Source organism: Brassica napus, chromosome C7, assembly GCF_020379485.1.
Source record: "Brassica napus cultivar Da-Ae chromosome C7, Da-Ae, whole genome shotgun sequence".
Lineage (NCBI taxonomy): Eukaryota > Viridiplantae > Streptophyta > Magnoliopsida > Brassicales > Brassicaceae > Brassica > Brassica napus.
The window spans coordinates 22,276,985-22,291,946 of record NC_063450.1 but is presented as its reverse complement, the minus strand read 5'-3'; the positions used below and the strand labels follow the sequence as shown (position 1 = coordinate 22,291,946).

General features: G+C 37.8%; 1 protein-coding gene across 1 annotated transcript; it reads left to right on the top strand.

Moving 5' to 3' along the window:
• LOC106384575 lies at window positions 1-3,219 on the top strand. The gene is made up of 2 exons (XM_022712479.2): window positions 1-2,204; window positions 2,580-3,219. The coding sequence occupies exons 1-2, from the start codon at window positions 1,995-1,997 to the stop codon at window positions 3,021-3,023; spliced, it is 654 nt and encodes a 217-aa protein (XP_022568200.2). The 5' UTR covers window positions 1-1,994; the 3' UTR covers window positions 3,024-3,219.
• The last annotated feature ends 11,743 nt before the right edge of the window (window positions 3,220-14,962 follow it).

The window sequence follows — 14,962 nt, the reverse complement described above, 5'->3', positions numbered from 1 at the left end:
TCGTGCTTCTTCTTCTTTCTCTGAAGCATACTAAAGAGCTTCAGCAACTTGAGCTTCTAGCTTGGCTTTCTCCTTAGCCAAATCTGAATTCTTCTCAACCAGCTTGAGCCAATGCTCATACAGCTTTTCATAATTCCCAACAAGATCAAAGGTTCCACCTTCATCATCACTTCCAGCATCATCATCACCTCCACATGAAGACCCTGACACAGACACTGAAGCTGATCCCACTGCAGATTCCGTCTTAGAACCAGACATAAAGGTTGTGAATGCCACAATACTCTTTAGCTCCTCACCATAATCAGATTCACTTTTAGAATCACTCTTGGTGACTGTCTTCTTCTTCCGCTTCTGCAGATTTGCACACTCATCAGCTACATGCCCAAAACCTTTGCATTCATGGCACTATAGAACCTTTGGAGAATCACAAAATCTCCCTCTTCTTTCTTTCTCCTTCATGTTATCATCAACCATGAACCCCATAAAAGATTTGTTTCGTCCATTCCATGAGAAACACTTCTTGATAGGCAACTTAGCTATCTCCATCAATCCTCAAGATCTACTTGAAACTCTTGTCCTTCTTCTTGAACCAGTTTCTGTCCTCACCCTTATGATCTCACCAGTAACTTAGGTGACCCGCTCTGATACCAATTGTTAGTGCAGTGAGGTCAGAGTATAAATGCAGAAATAAAGAACACACAAGTTTTTCTCTTTTCGAATTCACTAGAACAAGAAAGTCTTACACCAATCTTTTCTATTACAAGAATCCTTTAGGATTACCCCAATCCTAAGCTAAAAATCACCCTAGAGTATAGACTTTTGTTTATCAGAATCTTCCCGACCCCGAGCTAAACTCCCCCTCAATCTAGACTTCAATCTTCCACCTCCACGGAAGTACTTCAACAACTACGTCAGCACCTAACGCACAGCAGCAACACCAAAAGCTTGATCACACAAGCACCAAACAATGATCTCTCCGTTTTTTTCTTTTGCAGAGACAACTCTTACCATAGAGGCACGTCCTCCATGTATACATAACCAGAACTTGCTCTCCAAGTTCTTCCAAAAGCAACTTAAGCAACTTTCATTTTTCTCCCAAGGAATAACTCTCTTGTTTTTTCCTCTTCAAGTAATATCATTTACACTTAATGTAAATCTTCCAATAAACATATTGCTTCTTCTCCAAGCTTAACAAGCCCACAGACATCACATAACACAAACTTCAACCAAGCCCATCTTCATGACACACGCATGTACTACCTCATGTAGTACTTCACGAACTGATACAGAATATATATCTTCAACTCTAAATCACCATGGACAGTGAGAGATACTCCGGGAGCAACCGGGACAGGGCTGGGTAGTCAAACTAAATGATGCAATATGCATGATCAGATTCACCTCCTACCTCGTTAATACATAAGAACAGAGTTAAACTAGGAACAAATTTAGTACCATTGATATTTTCAAAATGAAATGGTTCGTTTGTCACAGTATTTTCTATAGATTTTATTTATTATCAAAGGAACATCCTAAATTAAATTATTAGTCAAACTTGGTCACTAACCGAAACCATGATGATTATCTAATGCCACGCGCATGAAGTGGTTATAGAATATTATACTATGACAAATGAAATGGTTCGTTTGTCATAGTATATTCTATAGATTTGAGTTCCTACCAAAGGAACACTTTAAAAGTAATTTATTAGTTAAACTGGCCACTAACCGGAACCATGATGATTATCTAATATGCCACGCGCATGAAGTGGTAATACGTTCCTTTTACAGGGGACGTGCACAAAATGCGAGCCTCAGTGGTCATTGTGTGCCTGACAGCTACGGCCTCCAGCTTTCTCTTTACCCAACAATCATGTTTCTTCGTTTCCGTTTTGTACCTTAAATCCTTTCAAAATTATCTCTCTTCCTGGTCCTCTGGTTTGGAAACATTCCGGTGAGTTTGATCAAAAGAAATAAAGTAGTGTGTTATATAAAATGGCGGCCCTGGATGTGGATACGGTATCGAAATATCTGGAGAGATCGATGCAGAACTGTTCACTGAGTAACCAGAGAATGAGTTTCGAAGATGGGTTTGGTGTGACGGACGAGAGCGATGGAGATCATATACCGATCATAGATATAACGTTGGAGCTCAATTCTCACATCCCTGTTCCTTACCATTTGGAACAGTGTCTTGATCTTAAGGTAACAAACACAAAACCAGATTCATTTTCTTCTTCTGCCTTTTTTCTTTCTTTCTTTCTATGTTTTAAGTACTCTCTAGTCTCTACAGGAATTTCGAGTTTACGTCATTTTTGTATTTAGTGTCGGAATAAAAGGATAAATAGCTTCTTTTTTTTCCTTAAAATATTTTTTTTTGTCATTTTTGTATTTTTTGTTTATTTGTGTTGCATTTATTGCTTCAACTCTTGTTAGTTGTGACTATTGTCTAATGATGACGAGGTTTGGTTTAAATCTTAATTCTAGTAACCAAAAGAGAACCCTAGCTGAAATTTAGGGGTTTTTAAGTTGTTTCTTATTATTTTTGGATTAAAATCTGGAGGCCGGTTTTATGTTTAGACAGGAGACGTAAACCGGAACAGTGGAATGAGAGTGAAGAAAGATCCGAGGAAATTGGTCAGTAGCAGCTATGCAGATCAATTCAGTGGAGACTCCATTGTAACTGTGTTTTCAGAAGAAGGTAGCTCGTATTACGAGAGCGAAGAGTCTTCATCAGAGTCATCGAGAGAAATTTACAAAGAAGAAGTTCTTGTGGTAGCTGGTTGCAAAGCTTGTTTCATGTATTTCATGGTCCCTAAACTCTTAACGGATTGCCCCAAGTGTGAAGCTCAGCTTCTCCACTTTTGGTCGACCACATTAAGCTTCTCCTTAGACCTCCTTTTTTCTTTCTTAGTTTTTTTCATTTTTATCTTCACAAAGATTTGTTGGTTGCCTTTTTTTTTTCTTATTCTCCTTTTATATCATAAAATATTAATTGGTCTTGTAGTATGTCAATCGCATTAACACAAATAGGGCCGGGCGAAAAAACATGAATCCGAAGAAGCAAACCGAACTCGATCCGAAAAAGTAGTATCAAATCCAAACCAAAATTGATTAAATATCAGAACGGGTCTAAAATTTTGGTATATAAAAAACCGAAACCGAGCCCAATCCGAACCGAAATATTTCGGGTACCCTGAAATAGATTTATAAACCTCTATATTAATTATTTTTTAGATTTAATGTATATTAAAAAACATCCAAAATGTATTGATACTTTTAACTTATCCAAAATATTTGAAAATATATACAAATAATCAAAAGTAAATGTCTAAAATAGTTAAAGTATATTCAATACACCAAAAATACTTAAAATATTATTTATTCTCTATCCAAATATTCAAACCAAACCAATTTATATGTTAAGTTTAGGTATTTTGACATATGTTATTCAAATTTATATGTAATATATTATTTTGTTTATAAATTTTCAGTAATTTAAAATATATAATGAATTTTAAAATTTTAAAAATAATTTAAATGAGTTATCTGAACCCGAACTGAACCCGAACCAAAATTTAGAAATACCTGAATGGAGCTGAAATCTTTAACCCCGAAAATCCGAAACTCGAATAGACCCGAACCGAACCCGAATGGGTATCCGAACGCCCACCCCTAAACACAAAGTTTGATGGCAATGTACCAAATATAAATATATATATATAATATAAACATAAAAAATATTTTACAAAACTTATGACTAAAAATATGTGATTCAAAATAAAAAAATCACTTATTCATTTTTAATAATTTTCCATTTAGTTGACTTTATATTTTAATTATAAAAATATTAACAAATTAAGCTTATAAAAATATTATCAAACTAATTATTTTTAATAGTTCATAAATATCTGTCATAATATATTTGAATGTATATGCACTATCCCTTATAAAAATTATCATGCACAAAGATAATTTAGAGTAGTTGTTTTGATATTTGCATATTTTGTATTTTCTTTATTTTAATACTATTAATTTTATGTTTTATATAAAATAAAATATAATTTTTCTTATACTTATTCATGACACTGAGGTTTTAAAATGGAAGTGTGATTCATAAACGGAAGCGTAAGCTTCCAATGTGTATTTAAAAAATTATTTTTGGAAACGTATTGAAAGCGAGATTTAGGAACTTCCACAAAATTTCGATTCCGATTCCGGTTCCAAAGCGGGAAGCAGACGTCTGACGAATCTTCCATACAATCTAGGTTCCAACGAATAGATGGAAAAATAAAAACACAAGAACTAGTATGATAGCAGAATGTCATAGGTATGAATGGTGACCAAAGAACAACAAATAATAATGCATTCCCTAGTATTCCTAAAAAAAATCATCATTCATAAGGAATAATTTTTTCTTCTCATTCCCTACCATTCATTTTTTTTTTGTAGAGAAATAAAGAACAAAGTTATTCCTTGTTAAATATGAGATGGAACAACCATTCTTTTTCATTCCTGTAATTTTGTTCCTCTACGTTCTTTTTCTATTCATTCCTCTTGTTTCCAGAATGGTCACCAGTCGGACACATAATTCTTTTGATTGGTGCAAACAAGCGAATTTGGACGTAACAAGTGCAATGGGATTTAATAGATCTCGGTCTGTGAGGGCATGATTAACCTCGGTCTCTTAGCCGGGGTTATTAACTTATGATTTGACATTTTTTGTTTTTTTTAACAGTTTTTAGCTAAGAAACAATTCTTATATCTCTTATTTAAGAGACAGTTCTTAACTTTTCTTAGTTAAAATTTAAAAAAAGTTAAGAACCGTCTCTTATCCGAAGCTAAGAATCCGGGCTAAAAGACTGGGTTAATGATCTGAGATTTGATAAAATCGATTGGTTATGAAAGGGGCAGAGTCTTGAGAGTTTGGAGTGCTGTTCAATGAAGATAATCCTTTTAAGAAGAAAAAAAAACAGTATGATTGTCCCATGTGAATACTTTATTTTCTGTTTCCATAAGTCTACACAACAATTAAGACCATGATTATCCGTATAACTGGTTTTTGAGTTTCTTATTATTTATTTTTTATTTTAAAAAAAAATTAAAAAAAGAATCAATTGCGGACCGCCACGTATCAGTGAGGTCCGCAGACAGTACAAAGATCAGGACAAAAGCGATTTTTATTTCATCTTCTTTGTTAACGATTTTTACTCAAAATATGGGTTCCATCACTTTAAAAACCCTCTTGTAATTCCCGATAATTGTACTCTAAGACGTAACTCTTAGAATATTTTTTAATTTTTATTAAATTTCTCATAAATATCAAACAGATTCTTTTTAGCATATTAAAGAAAATTAATATCTTTTGCAAATTTATAGCTCCAGAATATTGGGGTTTGCTCCAATATGCTTCTATAATGCTATTTTGAAGCTATATATTAAAGAAAAATCTATACTATTTAAGCATAATTTCTCATAGGATTCTGTCCTTAATTTTTAGAGTTAGTTACATTGGAATGTTATTGTTTTCTTTGACATTTTTCAGTAAATTTCTCAGTTATATTTTCAACCAATCAAGTCAATTATTTTGCTAATCACTACAAGAAAACAGCGGTATTCTGACGGACATTCCGACGGAAAATGAAATCCTCGGAATATACCGAGGAATTTCCGAGGAAACACAAAATTGGGGTTCCTCGGAATTTCCTCGGAATATACCGACGGAATTCCGAGGAAACCTCAGTCCGTCGGAATATTCCGAGGAAATTCCGAGGAACAATGTGTTCCTCGGAAAAAACTGATGAATTCCGAGGAAATATTATAGCCGTTGGAGAGCCGTTGGGGGATTTTACAAAATTCCGAGGAAATTCCGACGAACTAGCCTTTTCCGTCGGAATTCCGTCGGAATTTCCTCGGTATGTCGGCAGGATTTAATCTATATATACAAGCACTCCTCTTCCTCTTCATTCACTCCATATCTTCATCCTCCCTCTTACTCTATTTACACACGAATTTGATTCATAAAAAATATGTCTTCTTCAAATTATTTTCGTTCTTGGATCGATCGACCTCATTTGGATCCGAACACGAGATTGCTTACGGAAGAATACCAACGAGGTATAACCGAATTCATGGGGTTAGTTCACCGACAACCGGAAGCAAAAACAGGTAAGTTAAGATGTCCTTGCTCTAATTGTAAAAATAGAAAGGTTATTAAAGAGTGGGATGTTTGGACTCATCTATATTTGAGTGGGTTTACACGAAGTTACAAAATTTGGTATCATCATGGGGAAACTGATTATGAACATGGTAGTACTAGCGAACCTCAGCCAGCGGTTAGATTAGAAGAACCAATTAGAACGGATGTAGATTATGGTGTAGGTACTGAGCAGATGGTAAATGATCATTTTAGAGGGGAAGATTTACCCAATGCAGAAGCTAGGAGATTTTATGATATGTTGGATGCTGGAAAGCAACCATTGTACGAAGGTTGCAGAGATGGTCATTCAGCTTTATCATCTGCTACAAGATTGATGGGCATTAAAACAGATTATAATTTGGCTGAAGACTGTGTGGATGCGATTGCTGATTTTGTAAAAGGTATTCTACCCGAGGATAATGTAGCTCCTGGTTCATACTACGAGGTTCAGAAACTCGTAGCTGGTCTTGGTTTATCGTATCAGGTAATAGATGTATGCAGCGACAACTGCATGATTTATTGGAGGGCGGATGAACAGCGGGTTACATGCAAATTTTGTGGAAAGCCTCGTTATAAAGATACGAGTGGAAGAGTTCCAGTGCCATATAAAAGGATGTGGTATTTACCTTTGACGGAAAGGTTGCAGAGGTTGTATCTGTCTGAACGCACAGCGCAACCAATGAGATGGCATGCGGAGCACTCAACAGATGGTGAGATCAGACATCCTTCAGATGCAAAAGCGTGGAAGCATTTCCAATCAAAGTATCCCGACTTTGCGTATGAGAGAAGAAATGTCTACCTTGGATTATGTACTGATGGTTTTAGTCCGTTTGGCAAGAGTGGAAGACAGTATTCTCTATGGCCCGTCATTCTTACACCATACAACCTCCCCCCAAACTTGTGCTTGCGACGAGAGTTTTTGTTTCTCTCGATTCTCGTTCCCGGACCAGAGCATCCTAAGAGATCACTTGATGTGTTTCTTCAGCCACTAATATATGAGTTGCAACAACTATGGGCTCAAGGTGCTGAAACATACGATGTTTCGTGTAAAGAAAACTTTCAAATGCGGGCAGTACTAATGTGGACAATAAGTGATTTTCCAGCATATGGTATGTTGTCTGGATGGACAACGCATGGAAGGCTATCATGTCCATATTGTCAAGATAACACTGATGCTTTCCAACTAAAACACGGAAGGAAAACGTGTTGGTTTGACTGTCACAGGAGATTCCTACCACCTGATCATCCATATCGTAGGAGTAGGAATTTGTTTACGAAGAACAAGAGGGTGTTTGACAGTCCACCTCCGGAAATTTGTGGGAAAGATTTGAAGATACAACTAAGAGATTTTGGTGCAGAAAGGACGCCAGAAGTCGGTGGACATGAGCGTTTTCCGGTAGATGCTGTTGGAGAACTACATAACTGGCACAAAAAAAGTATTTTCTGGGATCTGCCATACTGGGAGGATCATCTGCTAAGGCATAATTTAGATGTCATGCATATTGAGAAGAACTTTTTTGACAATCTCATGAACACGATCCTTAATGTTCAAGGTAAAACAAAGGATAATTTGAAGTCAAGACTGGATTTAGTCGATATATGTGCTCGTTCAGAACTTCATGTTGATGAAATGGTAGGGCTCCTTTTCCCATATACCGACTTGATGCAGCGGGAAAAGATGCGTTCTTTGATTGGATTTCAAACGATGTGGAATTTCCAGACGGTTACGCATCAAATTTGCGTAACTGTATCGACAGAAAGGAAGGAAAGTTTACTGGCTTGAAAAGCCACGATTGCCATGTAATGATGCAGCGCCTCCTTCCGTTCGCCTTCAAGGAACTATTACCACGAAATGTTCATGAAGCAATTGCAGGGATAAGTGGTTTCTTCCGCGATTTATGCACGAGATCAGTGACTCTTGAAGGTATTGAAAATTTGAAGACTAACATAGCCGTGATTCAGTGCAACCTTGAGAAGATATTTCCTCCCTCATTTTTTGATGTTATGGAGCATCTTGTTATTCACCTGGCAAGAGAATTGGAACTTGGTGGTCCTGTGCAGTATAGATGGATGTATCTGTATGAGCGGTATATGTTCCATTTGAAGAAGATGGTGAAAAATTTAAGTAGGGTGGAAGGTTCTATAGTCGCACAGATGATCAATGAAGAAACTTCAAACTTTGCCGAGTACTACTTTCCAGCAGAAGTTCAGACCAAAAACAGAAGACCTGCTCGGCATGATGATAGAGGCGAACGGGCAACATATCATGTTACGGTTCCAGACATTTTCACAGATGTTGGACGACTTAGCGGAAAACCAAAGGACCGTCGACTTACTGAGCAGGAGCGCAGTCATTTGCAAACATATTTGCTCACCAACTGCGAAGACGTTCTTCAATATGAGAGGTAAATAAATGAGCTTACAAATTTTTATTTTAACAAGTTGAAATTTAAATCTTAATTAATTACATTATTGTCATCATATACAGGATTTTCATGGCAGAAAAGCGGTTCGAGTATAGATACGCCACAGAGGACGAACTAGAAGAAATGAAGCAGAGAGAATTTAGTGGATGGATGTTTACTTATGTGAGTGCTTTAAACAAATTAAAATATATTTTATCACATATTTATACTAATTCACATTTATTGATATAATATATATATATGTGCTATTAATAGGTGTCTGCTGGTTTGGCCAGAGGTGAAACATTTGACGATTGGATACGTGAGATGGTCGTTGGACCAAACTTTGTTGTGAAGTCATATCCGAGATTTTGTACTCGAGGATATGCATTCACAACTCAGAAGAGGAGACGTTCGAGTACGACTTATGATGCTGGCGTTTGTTCTGCATCAGGAGATGATGTATACTACGGACACATACATGAGATTTTGGAAATTAAGTATTTGGGCATGGTTGGATTGCGCTGTACTGTTTTCTATTGTGATTGGCACGACAACACCCCAGATCGAGGTGTGAGAACAGATGCATTTGGTGTTACATCAGTAAATTCGAGGCGAAAGCTGCAATATTATGATCCTTTCATTCTTGCTTCTCAGGCCGATCAGGTAATTAAATGTTAATTATTCAGAATGATTCATCATCATGTGTATTAATTTATAATTTTTCTAAATGTTACAGGTTTGTTATATCAAGTACCCCCGGGTAAGGAACAGAGATGATCCATGGGTTACTGTTACAAGACTCAACCCGAGAGGCCGAGTTCAGGGAAGTTCTGAGCTGGAAGACCCACTACAACCAAGCACATCCGGCAACTTAAGTGCAGCAGAAGATTTAGCTGGAGTTGGCCTTGTAGTCGATTTAACCGACTTTGGAGAGGAAGCCGTCGTTCACGTAGAGGATGAACCAGTGATTGGAGAGTTTCACGAAGATCCAGATTCAGATTCATCTGGTGATGATGACTCGGAAACACACTACCATTGAACTTATTTTTTTTTTTTTTTAAAGAAATACCGAGGAAATTCCGAGGAACACTTGATATAACCTCTTTCCTCGGATAATAGTTATTTGGTTTATCTAGCAAGGCAAAGCTGAATACGAATTAAAAACTACTCAGAACACAACCAAATAAAACGAAGAAACCATGTAAAAGAAATACGAACTCATAATTAAGAAACCCAAAAAAAAACTCAGTTCAAAATTAACAGAAAATAAGACCATAAAACGTTAGAATAGAAAAGAAAATAAAATAGCCGGTGATAGCTCCTACTCCTCGTCTCCTGCTCCAGATGTTCCTGCATCGTTGGGTCTCTTGGACCTCTTTCTTACCCTGTGTGTACCACTCGAACCCGAACCAGAGGTGGATGGAGAGTTGTCCCGATGAACTACATCATCCTTTTGGCAACGACACGGCCTGATACGTGAAATGGCAGCCCAGATCTTGTGTAGCATGTCGTTGTTTGTCTTTATGCTCTGATCTCTCCAATGTTGTTGCTGGCGCGAAGTGGCGTTCGGTGGAAGCTCTTGCAGCTTGTACTGGCTGGAGTCTGATGGGAGTAGCTGATGGGGTTGTGAATCATCTGGAATGGCTTGTGCAGCCTCATCTTCTCCTTCTTCATCAACCACGCCCTTGCCTTTGGTCTGATATTTTGGCGTGAAGAAGGATGGCTTGTCTACTAGTGCGGTAGCAGGGGGTAGGAACTCAACTGCAGCCTCTGAAAGTAGAGAAGTGAGACCGATCTGAGGTAGGTGGCAGTAGAGTGTTTTCTTCGCTCGGTCCTGGAATACGTAGACGTAAGGACCATCCCGATGGATCCTCGAGTGGGGACCAGCTATGAACTCCTTACTTACTAGAGAAATGACATCCAGGTAGTTCCAAGCAATGTTGTTCGATCTGTCCAGTGCTACCTGCTGGTTCTTGCAGTCTACACCCACATGTCTAAGGATCCGAGTAATCACTGCACCAAATCCACATGCATTGCTCTTTGTTTTGGTTACTTTCCCCTTGTATCCTGCTAAGTTTGCGGCCAGCACCGCTCCCATGTTGAAGGCAGTAGCAGGTGGGAATGTAGAGTTTCCAAATGCCGGTAGCAAATGCCTCACACCTTGGTACAGGAGGCACAACTCCCATTGCGTGACTGATGCGGCTGTGGTTGTCCCGTATAGCAATGAGCCAATGAGGCGTGTGGCATATCTCAGTACTGGGCTCCGGATAAGTGACTCCTTTGCCTGAGAAGATCTTTAAACCCCTGTGCCAATCGTTTCCCAGAAGTTCAACAGCTCTGAAGTCCAATAAAGACCAGATGTCCTCTCCCCTGCACTCAATCCAAATAGTCTGCAGAGGTCTGTGAAAGATACCTCATAGTATACTTTCTGCACTACGAATGCCAGAAAACCTTCCTGATGGCTATCATCGGGACGGGTGACGTATGCGGATGCTATGAACTGGCGTACCAACTCCGGATAAGTGGGTTCGTTGAGGTTGCATAGTTGGCCTAGACCCATGTTCTGGAACAGTCCTTCAATGTCTGCTTGGATTCCCAATATTGTCATCGTCTCAGGACATGCTAGTTGTGTAGCCGGAACGGCTACCTTCTTCATGTTGTTGTAGTGGGTGGTATCAGACTTATCCCACTTCTTTGGCCTTTGCTTCTCTCGCTGAGACGAACCCTCTTCTTGTGTGTTCTTCTTTGCTGACATTTTCGTGCGCTTCATTCTCTACAAAATAGAATCATTGCTCTCAACATGGTTATAATCAATTAAGAACTCAAAGCAACATGAAAATGAAAAGCGAAATCGAGTTGTGATAAAAAAAAAACCAAATTGAAAAAAATTCTCAATCCCTAAATCATCTCAAATCCTGTTCCAAACTCGTTGATCACAGACAATTGTGTTCTATTCCATGTTTAAACATCTGTTTCATGCATATTTGATCAAGGAATCAACACGGAAATAAGAAATTCACAAAACCCAAAAAATTGCTCAAGAACACGATTTCAGAATGTGGAGATTCGCGGAGTATACCTGTCTTAGGGTGAAGACGAGTGTAGGAATCAGGTAGAGCTCGAAAAATCAAGTGGAATGGAGCCCAAAATTGTTCAAATCGGATGATTATAGAGAGAGAAAGGGGGGGGGGGCGAAATATAGGGGAAATCGGAGGGGATGAGAGTTCTAAGGTTTAGATCCAGAAAATGTCGGGTTTTGCCTAATAATTCTGTTTTCCGAACACGCATCGATCGATGCGTTTTTGTTCTATAACGCATCGATCGATCACAATCTTACGGCCCGGTCCATCTTTGTAATCGATCGATTTGTTTTTGTTCAGAAACGCATCGATCGATGCGTTTTAAAAAAAACATACAAGATTTTCCGAGGACATTCCGAGGAAAAATTGAGATTCTCGATCGAACGATGGGATACTCTCATCGATCGATCACAATCTTACGGCCCGGTCCATCTTTGTAATCGATCGATGCGTTTTTGTTCTTAACGCATCGATCGATGCGTTTTTAAAAAAACATACAAGATTTTCCGAGGCCATTCCGAGGAACAATTGAGATTCTCGATCGATCGATGGGATACTCTCATCGATCGATCACAATCTTACGGCCCGGTCCATCTTTGTAATCGATCGATTTGTTTTTGTTCAAAAACGCATCGATCGATGCGTTTTTAAAAAAACATACAAGATTTTCCGAGGACATTCCGAGGAACAATTGAGATTCTCGATCGATCGATGGGATTCTCTCATCGATCGATCACAATCTTACGGCCCGGTCCATCTTTGTAATCGATCGATTTGTTTTTGTTCAAAAACGCATCGATCGATGCGTTTATTTAAAAAAAATTACGTTTTGAAACCCCAAACACTAGTTCCTCGGAATTTCCTCGGAATATTCCGAGGAAATTCCGAGGAAGAAGAGGGTTTCCTCGGAGTTCCCTCGGAATAATCCGAGGAAATTCCGAGGAAATAGGGTTTTTAAACTGAAAACAACGTTTTGCCGTTTGAATAACACCTATATAACCCTTATTAAGTGTCTTACGTTCATTATGAAGTCAAAAATTTGTTCCTTACCGTATAATTAACACTTTTCCGATTGTATGAACGAAATCTCGCAACATAAGACAAACACTTATACCTTTTAATGAACGGTAAAGGGAATACTTTCAATTAGTTTTGAAATTTTTTATTTCATGGTTTATGCTCATCTATACAAAGAATCCTCAATGGTATGCATTACAATTGTATAAGAAATGAAATACGGCAAAAAAAATTGATGTTTTGAAACCCCAAACACTAGTTCCTCGGTATTTCCTCGGAATATTTTCATTTTACCGGGCAAATATTTCGCGAAAATTGAAATTAGAATTCCGACGGATAATATCCGTCGGACCCTAGGTTTTATAACCACGAGCCACTTCTTCTTCCCCATTTCTTTCTTCTTCCTCTGCGCAAATCCTCTCTTCTCTCCGGCGATTTCCCCCTGAAATCCGACGATATCTCCGGCGATCTCCCTCTTCTCTTACACAAATCATGTAAGGACCCTATCCCACTCTCTTAGGTTCTATTTGTTAGGTTTTTGTGTGGTTTTGATAGATTTTTTTTAGGGTGATTGGTTAGGATTGTGATTTGGTTGTATAATAGGTTTAGAATTGTGATTTGGTTGAATGATTTGTTTTGTTGAATTGATTTAGAATTTTTTTATAATTTTTTTTTTCTATTTATAAAATCGATTTTTGTATATAAAATCGATTTTTGTATTTTACAAATCGATTTTTCTATATAAATTTGATTTTTTGGACTTTACAAAAAACAATTTCTATATAAATTCGATTTTTTGGATTTTACAAAACATTTTAAATATCTATAAAACTTTTTTTGTGATTAAAAACTATTATTTAGGATTTAAAAATATTTTTAATATATATATATTATTAAAACTATTTTTTTGTAATTATTAAACTATTTTTATTTATTACAACTATTTTTTGTTTATTAGAACTATTTTTATATATTTATTAAAAAATTTAAATATATATAAATATTTTTTGTGATTAAATAATTTGGGAATTTTTTTTAAAAAAAAAATAATTTATATATTTCTGTATTTATTAAATATATTTTTAAATTTACAGGTCTCATGATGATCAGACCCGGCTTCGACAGCGTCGTGGTCGTGGTGGTACGGAGAGCCAGTCTCGGGATTCCAGCCATTTTCAGGATTTCCCTTCGCCCCACAGCTCCAACCATACATCTTCCTCTGCTGCACCCGCTCCTGCTCCTCCCGCTCCTGCTCCTCTCGCTCCCGCTGCTGCATCCGCTCCTGTTCCTCCGGGTCCTCCGGGAGTGATGCGTGTTGCGGAGTTGGTTCAACAGCCCGGTCGTGACCATCTTCCGTATCTCACTCCGTATCCACATGGACGGGGTCAAACATGGTAATTAAACATTTTTTTTTCTTTAAATTTGGATTCATTATTAACCGTTTGTTCTTTTAATAAGGTTCAACCGATCCGGGAACGGGATCAGCGCATGGATCAACCGTATGATGTACTCGGCCCTCGACAGTGGACATCCGACTTTCACTCACTTCCCAACCGACAAGCAGGTTCTGTGGTTTCGTCAGTTTGCGGTAAGTATTCTAATTTTTTACTTATATTTTTAATCTTTAATATAAATTTTCTACTAATTGTGTTTTTTTTCCAGCAAGAGTTCAACTGGAATTCCGATGAGACGCTCTTTATCTATCACCACTTCGTCCATAAAGTAATGGACAACTATGGGAAGCAGATCCACGAGTGGAAGAAGAAGTGGGAAATCAATAAGGTTCGATTTAATTTATTAAACTATTTTTTAATTTATTAAATTTTTCTTTTTTTTTTATTAAAAGGTCCCAAAGTCGATGAACTTCACGGTCTGGAAGGAGTTGTGTGCGCACTGGGATAAGGAAGAGACGAAAGAAACTTCTTCCACCAACTCCACCAACCGCAAGAGCGACCGTAAAGGGAAGGGCATCTACAAGCATAACTTGGGTGCTCAATCTATTGCCACTCTCGGAGATCGCATGGTAAGTTCAACCGTTTTTTCTTCAATTATTTGAGTTTCAGAATTTAAATTTATTGTGCATTTCTTCTAATTTCTAATGTTTCTTTAATTTATGTTTTTTTTCAAGGCGGAAGAAAATGATGGCGAGCCGGTTGATGATCTCGCCCTAATGAGGAGGGCGTATACCAACAAGAAGACCGGCCAGATTGATGACGGTCTTGTGAGGGACGTGGTCGACCTGGTCCAAACTCAGGTGGT